We start from the raw sequence: 13,652 nt of genomic DNA on the forward strand, positions 1-13,652 counted from the left end.
CCCAACGAGGACTTGAGCCAGTCCTCCAAGAATTTTTCAGGTTGCTGGCCTTCCACGTGTTCCGGTAGACCTATGATGCGGATGTTATTACGGCGCATTCTGTTTTCTAAATCATCAGCCTTTTGCTTCCAGGCATTCATGGAACTTTCGCCAATTTTGCCTCCATAGGTTTAATGGTGTCTTCTACCTGAGATACCCTTGTCTCCACTTCCGTCATACGTCCCTTCATAGCTTGCATGTCTTGTCTTAGACGTCCCACCTCAGTGTGCACATCCTCTATCTGCTCAGAAAGGGACGTTCTAGTCAGGGATATAGCCTGCATTAATTGTGCAGATGCCTGCGCAAGAGTCAGTTCATCTTGTTCAACCTCATCAGTACTATCAGAAGGACGATTTTTCCCCCGCTGGGCTTGTGATGAGCTATTTCTAAGAGATCTTGTATTATCTTGGGCATCACTCCTAGCAAACTCTTTAAGTTTGTCAGCTGCAGATGTACTCTTTACGCGCTGCATGATTGACCAGTGAGTGACGCAGCAGGGCAGTCCAAATCAGAATCACAACAATGTCTAGAAGCCACACCAGAGTTATTGTATATAGTACGCAATGCTGCTGTGAGCCTCTATGACCAGGAGGCACGCTGATGTAGTATCAGGGGATGTATGCTGGAGTTGGGCGGCAGTCCCTGCAATAGGGAAAGTTCCAAGTAATGGCAAAGAACAGTTTAGGGGGGGGCTGGAGGTCTCCAATTAAAAGTACAGCCGGCTGGATTATTATTTATAGGGAGAACGTGGGGCTCAATCTTTCAGAGCTCACACCACGCTGTCCCTGAGTCCATGTGCACTATATATGAGCTGCTCAGCCGCGGTGCTGTAATGGGAAGGTTGCGCTGCCCCCTCTGCTGCAGAAGCACGCGCCTCAGTAATGGCTGCCTCACACAGCCTCCCCCGTCACCTGCACAGCTTCCTCTTCTCTCTCGCCGGATCGGGGTCCTGCAGCTCTCACCTGCAGGCGTCCGCTGTCCTCTGGAAGCCGAGGAGGATCTCCAGCTGCCGCTATCTGCAGCGCCGCGCCCTGTGTCACAGGATCTCCCGCTGGGAAGATGGCCGCCGCCACATGCAGGGCACACAGCCACCCCCACTGCCGGTATGTGCCTCTCTTCTCTATACTCCCGTCGGGTCAGGGCCCGCAGCTCTCACCTGCAGGCGCCCAGCGCTTCCCGGGGGTCCAGGATGGATTCCAATTGTATTTATTCACAGCGCCGCGCTTTCTGCAAGTGAAGCGTCCTCCTGAAAGATGGCCGCCGTCACCCACAGGGATCACCACACCGCCGATCTTCTTCCCTGTCCGGTATTTCCCCGTCACTGCCCTAGTTCTCTCTAGGAGCCGGCAACCTCAGTACCCCCAGGGGTCTCTGCAGCAGCGGAATATGGGCTTAGAGAGGGGTCTAATAGGCAGGATAATGGCAGGATATTAGGGAGCTCTCCCAAAGCACGTCTTCCTCCTTTCACACCATAGCCACGCCCCCCATTTTTAATTGAATATTGGGACGCCCTTTTCTGAAAAATCCGTACTTGAAAAAATTTTGCAAATTATGTTTCTGATTCATTAGGACCCAAATCATTAAAAATCTGTCATTAAAAAAAAGAAAAAAAATGAAAATTGCTAATTTGGCAAGTAATGGGTTAACAGTATCATTTGTGTCATTGTCTTGTTGGAAGGTGAACCTCTGTCCCAGTCTCAAATCACTGACAGACAGAGACAGGGTTTTCTCAAGAATATCTCTGTATTCAGCACAGTCCATCTTTCCCTTGACTCAGACCATTTTCCTTGTGGACCCCTGCTGCTGAAAAACATCCACACCATTATGCTGCCACCACCATGTTTCACTGTGGGGATGGTGTTCTTAGGGTGACGAGCTGTGTTTATTTGGCTCCAGACATAGCGTTTACTTTGGTGGCCAAAAAGTAAAATTTTGGTCTCATCTGACCACAGCACCTTCCTCCATACATTTGGTGAGTCTCCCACATGTCTTTTGTCAAACTCAAAATGAGCCTTAAAATGTGTAGATGCTTTTTTTCTGCGCACTCTTCAATAAAAGCTACCTCTATGGAGTGTACAGCTTATTGTGATTGTGTGGACAGATACTCCTTCTCTGCAGGGGAACTCTGCAGCTCCTTCAGGGTTACCTTTAGTCTCTGTGCTGCCTCTCTGATCAGTGCCCTTCTTTCCCAGGCTGAGAGTTTTGGTGGGTGGCCCTCTCTTGGCAGGTTTGTTGTGGTACCATGTTCTTTCCATTTGATGATAATGGATTTGATGGTGCTCCGGGGAATCATCAGAGAGTGGGATATTTTTTTATAACTCAACCCTGACTTGTATTTCTCAAGAACTTTGTCCCTGACTTGTTTGGAGATCTCATTGTTCTTCATGGTGTTGTTTGGTTAGAGATGCTTCTTGGTTAATGGTGTTGCAGCCTCTGAGGGCCTTTCAGAAAATGTGGTAATATACTGAGAGACCATGTAACACTTAGATTGCACACAAGTGAACTTCTTTTCACTAAGCATGTGTCTTATGAAGGTAATTGCTTGGACCAGAAATTTTTAGGGGCTTAATCGCAAAAGGAGTGAGTTTTTAGTAATTTGATACCATAAATTTAATTTATGTCTATTTTTTCTCACTTCACCAACTTAGACTATTTAGTGCTGATACATCACACACAAATCAGATTACCAAAATATTTAAACACTGGTTCTAATGTACCAAAATAGGTAAAAAGCCTAGGAGGTGAATACTTTTGCAAGCCACTGTAGGTAGTTGTAGGACTCAGCGTTTCTAACAAGAGCGCTCCCTGCCTACACAATGTGAAAGATAAATCCTTGTACTAGACAGCATGGTGGCTCACTGTTGTTTGCAGCATAGGGTCCAGGGTTCAAATCTCAGCTAGGACACATCTGCAAGGAGTTTGCATGTTTGCATGAGTTTCTTCTGGGTTCTCCAGTTTTCTGCCACACTCCAAAGACATACTGATAGGGAATGTGACCCCAATGGTGTTAATCTCTGTAAAGTGCTGTGGAAATTATTGGCGCTATAAAAGTAAAAAAATAGCATCCAGATCATGTCAGTGTCATGTGAAGCAGCCATCATTGAAAGGATAAAACAACATTGTAGCTGTGCCGCACTCTGTTCTTGCAGCAGTGACATCTATTTTCTAATCATGCCCACTGTTCAGCAGATTGACGTCCTGCTAAGCGCATTCATGGGCTGTACAGTAAGGCTACTTTCACATTAGCGTTTGAATCTGCAGCGTTTAATCCGCAAACGCAAGGACACGAAAAACGCATGAAAACGCGTGTAAACGCAGCGTTTTTAAAACGCTTACGGTTACCGCATGCGTCATTAAAACGCAGCGTTTACATGCTTTTGCTTGCGTTTTCTATGCGTTTGCGTTTTTTGTGCGCATGTCGCAAAATTTTACCAGAGAAAAATTCTAGATGCAAGAACCAGCCAATGGGACTACAGAGGGCGTGTATTATGTGAAATCTATATATAGACCCTAGGACAGCTGAAATCTTCAGATTTTGCTCCTGTGTCCTGTGAGAAGATGGATCTTCACATGGATAGCTATTACTTTAAACTGGATCTGAGCATCAAGATTTTTCTGGCATGTGCGTTTGCTTGGGAGCAACACCGAAACCGGGAAAGACAGAGAAGGACAAGGCGTAGGCGGTTTTGGCAACACCCCATTGTAGAACTGCGGGAGAGCCGTGGTACATATCACACCCTGTATGGCGAGCTCAATGAGAACCCAGAAAAATTCCCAGAATATACCAGGATGTCACAAGACTCTTTCCGGGATTTGCTTGATCGTGTCCAAGGAGCCATCCGGAGACAGGACACACAGCTCCGTAGAGCCATTCCACCAGCGGAACATCTCCTGGTTACCTTAAGGTACGTAATAATTCTAAACAAAAGCTAACCAAAATTTTTTGCAGGTCTGATGTTTTTTTGCCTATTTTGTAAATTATTTATTCTTACTACAGATTTCTTGCAACTGGAGAGAGCTTGTCATCCCTTCATTTCCAGTACTGCCTTGGGATTTCCAAGCTGTCCGGAATTGTTTTTGAAACCTGCCGGGCTTTATGGACCATTCTCCATGAGGAATTTATACCCATACCCACGGAGGACATGTGGAAAGAAATTGCTGACAAATTTTGGACTGTTTGTGATTTTCCCAACTGTTTGGGTGCGGTGGATGGGAAGCACATCCGGATTACCAAACCAGCCAGAACGGGATCACAGTTCTTCAACTACAAAAAATATTTTTCAGTAGTTCTTATGGCAATAGCCGATGCGGACTGTCGCTTCATTGCTGTGGACATTGGTGCTTTTGGCCGTGGCAACGATTCACAGACTTTTAAAACCTCTGATATGGGCCGACGTGATTATGGCAAAAATTTTAATTTCCCACAGCCACGACCACTCCCCTACACTCAAGGCCCACCGCTGCCATTTGTAATGGTTGGGGATGAGGCCTTTCAGATGAGTGAAAATCTCCTGAAGCCCTATTCAAGTCGGGACTTGAACCGCACAAAACGGATCTACAACTACAGACTAACCAGGGCACGCAGAACAGTAGAGTGTGCCTTTGGGATTATGGTGTCCAAATGGCGCATTCTAGCAACTGCAATAAATCTAAAAATGGAGACAGTGGATGAGGTAGTTAAAGCCTGTGTGGTTCTCCACAATTTCATTCTGGCTAAGGAGCGACCCACCATAGAACTTGATGAACCTGTTGCCAACCCTTTGCCTGATTACCGTCATCACCCGCTGCGGTCAACAGTTGAAGTAGGCCACATGCGGGACCAATTTGCAGCGTTTTTTGATTCTGACATTGGACGTGTGCCATGGCAGGACAATATGGTGTAAAATGTACTGCTGGTTTCGGGTCTGCAAATTTATGTTTGGAATGTTAATGTTTTTTCAAATAAAATAATTGTGATTTACTTTCTTCACCATGTCTCCTATCTATTTCCTTAACAAACCACTTTGGGTTTTTGGGCTTAGGTTGTTGACGTGAGTCCTGTCTTGGTTCACCATTAGCTTTTTGCCGCAGACTGTATAGACGATGTCCGTTATTGTCGCAGTATTTGTCCAGTACTTAACATCAGTATTTGTAAGCCTAAACCAGGAGCGGTAGTTAAATTCTTTTAGTGGTGCATATCTGTTTAATGTACTTTTCCTCACATAGTTCCACTCCAGGTTTAGGCTTACAAATAGTGCTGTAAAATACAGAGCGAATACTGACAGTGTGATGGCAGCCTACACCAGAGATCTATAGTCATCAAGTCAGGTGTCTGAACTAATGAATTCATGATGCTATTTGCTCTTGAATTCATTTTTCCTGACACTTGTTCGGGTGAGTATTGATATGCCATGTACATTGTTCCTTCACTTTGTGTGAAATATATGTATATGTACCAATAAGATAAAATGGAGGTAATACAATGCATTTCTAAAATCAGCAGGTCAGGGGTCATAAATAATGTTTCGGATAAGAAAGGACCTGTTGAGTATAGTTGTGCTGTGTATTACCACCATTTTGTCTTCTGTGTGCGACCAAAAGTCACGGAGTAAACAGAAAGAAGCTTCAGTGTTCTGCTAAGTAGGTACTGGAGGTTGGAGGTGGCCCCCAAAAAAGTGTTTGACGCATAATTTGTTATTGGCGCATGCTGTGTGGTGACGGTGGCGAAATACACAATTAACCAAACCTTATTGGGGCAAAAAACACAGGTTTATTAAACACACACAAACCAAAAAATTAACTGCGCCTGCTTGGGGTTGAGTGCCGATATTGTGGGGTGTTGAGTAGTGAGGTCTGGCTTACTGTAGCCGACATAGGGGTGGCAGGAGAAGGCGCTATGAAACTACTGGGGTCAGGATATTCAGGGATAGGGCTAGACACATGAGAGGGTTGAGACACACTGGAAGGGTGAGACAAACCAGACATTACAGACACATTGGGAGGTGAGGGGGGAGGGATAGCTATGGTTTTTTGTTTTTTTTTTGCCTTTCCCCTTCCTTGTTTTGCGCGGGCACGTTGTCGTGGTGGCAGGGAACGCCAGGGCAGGGTCCGGCAACGGCAGTCTGGTAGTGGTGGTGCCAGAGAACGCCAGGGCAGGGTCCGGCAACGGCAGTCTGGTAGTGGTGGTGCCAGAGAACGCCAGGGCAGGGTCCGGCAACGGTAGTCTGGTAGTGGTGGTGCCAGAGAACACCAGGGCAGGGTCCGGCAACGGCAGTCTGGTAGTGGTGGTGCCAGAGAACGCCAGGGCAGGGTCCGGCAACGGCAGTCTGGTAGTGGTGGTGCCAGAGAACGCCAGGGCAGGGTCCGGCAACGGCAGTCTGGTAGTGGTGGTGCCAGAGAACGCCAGGGCAGGGTCCGGCAACGGCAGTCTGGTAGTGGTGGTGCCAGGAAACACCAGGGCAGGGTCCGGCGGCGGCAGCATACTGGTGGCAGTGGAGGAGGCCCAAGCAGGAGCAGCAGTTGTCATGGTGGTGGCGGTGGGCTGACCCACTGCACTGGGCATGGTGGTGGTGCTATAATACGGTCCGGAAGTGTTTGGAATGGAGGTGGCCGTGCAGTGGTATGCAGCAGATGTCGGCATTGATGTAAAGCGTGACAGTGTGGGCACTGTTGGAAATGTCCCCACTGTCTGCTGAAAATACCGACTCTGCTGCATAGCCTGCACGTAAGCAGCATTGCAGGCCTGCATAACAGTAATCTGGAGCTCAGGACTAAGGTGTTCCGACATGCCCTGTTCTATCTGATTAAAAAAATGATGTGCTGGCCTCTGGAGGTCGGCTTTCACTTGGGCAAGGGCTGTGGTTACCTCCTGGATACGTGTGCTCATATGACTAATGGCAGTATCCAGTCGGTCACCCATCGCCTTGAGTCCCTCATGGAAGACCGAGCTCAAGTGCAAAAACTCGGGCATGAGTGACCTGTCCGCGGCCCTCTGCCGCTGCCGGGAGGAGCCCATAAAAAATTGGCTAGAGGCAGAGGACTGGGGAAGGGGAACACCTAATGGACCAGCTTCCTGGTCTCCAGGTTGTGTGGCAGGCCCACTTGCTGCAGCGCTGGAGGATGGCTGGGACGGGTCCGTGGCTGACTGATGAAGGACCGCTCCAGAACCTGGGCCAACAGTGGAGCTCCAAGTGCTGCGGAAAAAAAAAAAAAAAAAATTACAAAACATTTACAAAAAGATAACTGAACAGTTAGATACACATTCAGATAGGGAAAGGTCACACTACTATTTGTAGTGAATTTTACATCAGAATTTGCAAGCCAGGAGTTCAACAGTAGGAATAAAAGTTTCATAAAACAACATGCTATACTTCTGCATGCATCGACCAGTCCTTGGGGATTAAAAAAACTGATGTAAACTATGAAGAGACGATGGAGACAATACAAGCCATATCTCTATACAAGGTATTGGTATGCCAAAACCTGGAGAGGAACTATGTGAGGGAAAGTATTCAAAGAACACGTACCCCACTGCTGCATCTATCAATCAATCAAGGTTTTGGCTTACAAATACTGATGGGAAATACGAATTGACGACAGAGGACATACAAGCCTCCTGTATACTCACCAGGACAAGTGTCAGGAAAAATGAATTGAGGAGCCATTGGCATCCTGAATTCATTATTTCTGACACCTAACTTGCTGAGTATAGATCTGTTGTGCAGGCTGCCGTCACACTCTCAGTATTTGATCAGTATTTCAAATCAGTATTGGTATGCCAAAACCTGGAGAGGAACTATGTGAGGGAAAGTATTCAAAGAACACGTACCCCACTGCTGCATCTATCAATCAATCAAGGTTTCGGATTACAAATACTGATGGGAAATAATGACCAACAACAAATTGCATTATACACCATTTTTTTTTCTTTTTTAACCAATATACTTACGTTCTTCGTGCAAGGACTGGTCTCAAAAACGCAAGGATGCGGTGGTACTTGTATTTGCGTATCCTTGCTGCAGAACCACTTGGAAGCCGGCTCTCTTGGCGCAGGTCCTTGTTGAAGCGGTCCTTCATCGATCTCCAACGTGTTTTCACTTTTGACACTGTTGACAAAACAAAACATAATAGTTAGGACAATGGTCTTTTGACCATGGTCACACAACTGTATGTGCTGTGAAAAAGTAATGACTTTCTCACATCATACACAGTTGTGTGAGCATGGCCAAGGTATTGACTACATCACACTGCATTGCGATACTTACCAAATGCAGAACGGACCCGAGCCGGGGCATTGGCCCAGCCATCCCACAACGCTGCAGCCACCTCATTCCAAAGCCTCCGGATCGTCACATTGTTGGCGTGCAGTGGATCCCGGGTGTCCCACAATGCGACTCGCTCGTGAACCAGGGAGATGAGGTGTTCATTCTCAATTAGGTCCTCATCCTCCTCTGGAACCTAACAACAAAAAGTACATTAATATAGGAGGCGTTCACATACGGAAGACAGAAAACAGAATCAGAGGAATGGCATGAATATTGAAGTAAAAAAAAACACTGGTGCTGAAGCAAAAGGGAAAGAAAGAGAGAAGTAGAAAGAAATGAAGATTCAAGAATTATAAAGTGAGGATACAATACACATTCAGCCAGCTATACTTACACGATGCCGCCGTGTTGCCCGGCCATGACTACGCTGCTCCTGCCCAGTCTCCTGCCCAGTCTCTTCCGCTGTAGAAGAAGTGGTCTGAAAAAGGGAAAATATACATTGTCATATGTGTAGATGTGACAGTGAATACAATCTGAGGAGGTGAATACTCACTTCGCTGACATGTTCCCCTTGTGCAGGCCCAGGCGTTTCCTCATCAGAAGAAGCAGACATTCTGATGTGTGCAGAAAGAAAGGAATGACAGAAATTAGGGCACATAGACACAGATTATAGAAAAGAAATGCATTGGATAGGATATACTCACATAGTTCTGAGGCTTGTTTGCTGATCCAAGGGGCTGTGGGGCGTCTCGTCTGCAAGGCAGTCTGCTGACTAGTGACCTGCAAATGTCCACTACCTCCCTTTATCACCTTGTATGTGGGGGGTGGCTTATCAGTGTCTAGACATGTTTTTCTCAATTGAGACGCATGCGTCGGCAAACGCAAGCAAACGCATGTACTGAAAAACGCATGCGTTTACATAGACTACAATGCGTTTTTTGGGCGCAAACCTTGCGCAATCAGCCGCATACGTTTCCAGGCGGCAAATTGACGCCTCTAAAAATTACTACATGTTGCATTTCCGCGCCAAGACGCAGACGGCTAGACGACGCATGCGTCGTCAAACGCGGCAAAACGCGAACATAGAAAAACGCATGCGTCGATAATGTTAAAGATAGGAATACACAACGCATGCAGATATTTGCGGAAGAAACGCTGTGGACACAACCGCAAATGTGAAAGCGGCCTTACATCAATCATCTGAACAGTGGGCCCCAGTGTGGCAGCCATTTCTACTGGTTGGTAAATGGCAGTGAGTCAATTTCACAATTCATGAAATATCAATCACTTGTACATCTTCTGCTTGGTACTTACTGAAGCAGACCTGCAGATACACTAATGGCTATATGTCTACATCTTTCCACCAGATGAGCAATGTGTTATGTATATATGCTGATACATATTATAGATGAATAGTATAGACGTATTATTTTTATATATATTTACATATAGCGATAGATGCCCTCATGTTACACGGAATAACTCCATCGAAGAGAAGCCATTAAATTTTTCTCTGCAAACCAATCTATCTCATTTAATTATACAGGAATCTGCTGGTCCAGTAAGCTTGATTGTTGTGGGAAAACTCATCTGCCAATAAAATGTCACATCGGGCCACATAAATAAAGGAATCCAATTTTCAATCTGACTACTGGCTGCTGTAAAAAGGAGAATAGAATTATCCGTTAGTTTAACATATATATGTTTAGCAACATAGTGGGCGGATTTATCAATACAATGAGCTTTTATATTCTGCTAGTATTCATTGCTCTAACAGTTTTGCTGAACATACTCTGATAATCTCACTACAACATATCAAACAATGTAAACCTATGTACATGTAAGTAAAATGTTTATTATTATTATTAAAATTTATTCCCACTGTGTGTAAAATCCCCTTAAAGGGAATCAGTCACGTTTTTCCTTCCTCATCTGAGAGCAGCATAATGTAGGTAAAGAGACCGTGAATCCAACAATGTATCACTTAGATTATGGGGTATATATAAATAGGAGGACATGGAGTTATTGCTGAACATATAATTTATTAAATTCAAAGAAAAATACAAGAAGAAATATCAAATTTACATGATAAAAATGGATAATACATATCAAATGTGACAAGTGAGTTACCCAGGTGAGTGTAAATGACCTATGGGCCACACAAAGAGCCACAATATAACCTATTGATGATAAATTACTGACATCCCGACATTTCAATGTAGTTTGTGTATAACTATATATATAACTATATATTGTGCATAATGGCCCACTAGTAACATGCTGTAGCATAGATATAGGGTCTAACCACACAAACTACATTGAAATGTCGGGATGTCAGTAATTTATCATCAATAGGTTATATTGTGGCTCTTTGTGTGGCCCATAGGTCATTTACACTCACCTGGGTAACTCACTTGTCACATTTGATATGTATTATCCATTTTTATCATGTAAATTTGATATTTCTTCTTGTATTTTTCTTTGAATTTAATAAATTATATGATCAGCAATAACTCCATGTCCTCCTATTTATATAAATCATATATGAGTTGTCTGAATAAATTGGAAAGTGGTATACAGCTGGTACTTTGCTTAATTAGATTATGGGGTGCTGCCATTCTGACACAATCAGAGCCTATAGATTTACAATGAAGCAGAGCTGAGAAAGCTAACTCCGCCCACATCAGGCGCTCTGTGTACAAAGTCCATAGACAGTGAGCTGCTTTTCACAGGAGAAGGGGCATTGCTGGACTAGTGCAGTGCAGCCATGTTAATCTCTTAGTGATAAATCCTTGACAGTTAGTAAACAGCTCACACTTTGACAAGTGACACATCCCGGAAAGCTGTCTCAGCCCCTATCTCCTGCTGTCTTCAGATTACATAGCAAAACTCTGCTGACAGATTCCCTTTAATGACCAAGAAACATTTTTCAAATCCAACATGTGTAACTTTACGTGATCATAGCGCTGATATGATTCTACATATCTCGGTATTTCTGACTTTGTTTTTTCAGGACACATTGTACATTCTGGTAATGGTAAAAATAGGGCAATATGTTTTGCGTTTATAAAAATACTAGCTGTACTACCCGGCTTCGCCCGGGTTAATAACTGCTGTTAGCAAAATAGAATGTATTAACAAAAATTTATTCATGTCTGCAAGCCTCGCTTCCCTCTGCTCAGAAAGTTCATTGGCTCTTGAGGAAGCAGCTGCTGTTCTCATGTGTCAGCCTTGTTTCTCGGTCTTCACATTTTTCATTGGCCCGTAATGCAGCTTTTCTTTTCGCATCAGCTGACATTCGTGCCATGGAATTCCTTTTCTTGAGGCATTAATGTGGTAAAAATAGTCTCTAACTGGCAGTTTCTATATCCTCTCACATAGAGGTAATGTGACTGACATCAGCATTTCCACCAACACACCCTAACTGACATGCTATTACCTCACACAAGCTTTGTTATACTGAGAATGTCCTTTGTTGCCAATCAGAGCTCAGATTAATTAACTGTAGCAAAATAGAAGCTGAGCTGTGATTGGTTGCTATTGGCAGCCTGATAAATCCCCAGCCAACAGGAAGCCCTCCCCCTGGCAGTATATATTAGCTCACACATAATAGAGAGGTCATGTGACTGACAGCTGCCGTATTTCCTATATAGTACATTTGTTGCTCTTGTAGTTTGTCTGCTTATTAATCAGATTTTTATTTTTGAAGCATAATACCAGACTTGTGTGTGGGCGAGTTTCATGTGTCAAGTTGTGTGTGTTGAGTTGCGTGTGGCGACATGCATGTAGCGACTTTTGTGAGATGAGTTTTGTGTGGCGACATGCATGTAGCCACTTTTTGTGTGTTGAGTTGCGTGTGACAGGTTAGTGTAGCAAGTTGTGTGCAGCAAGTTTTGCGTATGGCGAGTTTTGCGCGTGGCGAGTTTTATGTGTGGTGCGTTTTGAGTATGTGCAAGTTTTGTGTGAGGCAACTTTTGCATGTGTTGCAACTTTTGTGCATGTGGCAACTTTTCCACGTGTGCAAGTTTTGCGTGTGGTGAGTTTTCCATGAGGTGAGTTTTGCACGTGTGGCTAGTTTTGCGTGAGCCTAGTTTTGCGTGAGTCTAGTTTTGCATGTGGCGAGTTTTGCGCGTGGCGAGTTTTGAGCGGCGAACTTTTGTTTTTCGACTTTTATGTGGCGAGGTTGGTGAATGTGTGGTGAAATGTGTGATGAGGGTGGTATATGTGTTCAAGCACGTGGTAGTGTGTGGCGCATTTTGTGTGTGTGTTCATATCCCCGTGTGTGGTGAGTATCCCATGTCGGGGCCCCACCTTAGCAACTGTATGGTATATACTCTTTGGCACCATCACTCTCACTCTTTAAGTCCCCCTTGTTCACATCTGGCAGCTGTCAATTTGCCTCCAACACTTTTCCTTTCACTTTTTCCCCATTATGTAGATAGGGGCAAAATTGTTTGGTGAATTGGAACACGCGGGGTTAAAACTTTGCCTCACAACATAGCCTATGATGCTTTCAGGGTCCAGACGTGTGACTGTGCAAAATTTTGTGGCTGTAGCTGCGACGGTGCAGATGCCAATCCTGGACATATACACACATACACACATACACACACACATTCAGCTTTATATATTAAATTGGAATTTTATATATTAGTAATTTTCAGACTTTGAATGTTTATACCCTTAAACCAGTTACGCGGAGAATGGGGAATCCAGTTCATCAGTCTTAGAGAATAAACCCCCTACACGTGCACATGAGCTTGTCAGATGTTAACAGTGAAAAGATATCCGGCACTCTGTGAGTGGACTAAAATCTTCAAATTTATTTCAGGAACATAAATATACAAAGCACAGCTCAGACAGCAAAACTAGCGCGTTTCCACAAGCTCCTTGATTAAGACATTCTGTTCGAAACGCGCTAGTTTTGCTGACTGAGCTGTCCTGTCTATATTTATGTTCCTGATATAAATTTGAAGATTTTAGTCCACTCACAGAGTGCCGGATATCTTTTCACTGTTAACATCTGACAAGCTCATGTGCACGTGTAGGGGGTTTATTCTCTAAGTATGTGTAAATAGCAATGGACCTAAAACTCAACTTTTATTATCTCCAAAAATAGAAACAAACAAAAAAAGTGCCAAACTAAAACCACCTAAGTGAAAAAAACAAACATGACACTACGAGACACAAAAGGGGAAAAGGTGTAAAAAGGCTGATAACAATGTTTATGGTATGGTCCTGTATAGGAACCTATACCAAAAGTGTACCAAAAGTGGCTCTTTCCAAACTTGTCCAGAGATAGGTCTCAAGAAAAAAAATTTCAACTCAGAGACGAACGAACCACAACACTAAGCCTATTATAATCAGGGC

The 13,652-nt window shown here is 44.3% G+C and overlaps 2 protein-coding genes across 2 annotated transcripts in view; one reads left to right on the forward strand and one right to left on the reverse strand.

Moving 5' to 3' along the window:
* The window catches only part of CLRN1 (clarin 1), a 49,869-nt gene that overhangs the window by 19,436 nt on the left and 16,781 nt on the right, over positions 1 to 13,652 (forward strand). The gene's annotated exons all lie outside the window — the stretch shown is intronic.
* Positions 619 to 8,413, reverse strand: LOC143808997 (uncharacterized). The gene is made up of 4 exons (XM_077292176.1): positions 8,283 to 8,413; positions 7,967 to 8,123; positions 6,269 to 7,211; positions 619 to 681 (listed from the first exon to the last, which is right to left on the reverse strand). The coding sequence occupies exons 2-4, from the start codon at positions 8,092 to 8,094 to the stop codon at positions 619 to 621; spliced, it is 1,134 nt and encodes a 377-aa protein (XP_077148291.1). The 5' UTR covers positions 8,095 to 8,123; positions 8,283 to 8,413.

This window comes from Ranitomeya variabilis, chromosome 2 (assembly GCF_051348905.1).
Source record: "Ranitomeya variabilis isolate aRanVar5 chromosome 2, aRanVar5.hap1, whole genome shotgun sequence".
Classification (NCBI taxonomy): Eukaryota; Metazoa; Chordata; class Amphibia; order Anura; family Dendrobatidae; genus Ranitomeya; species Ranitomeya variabilis.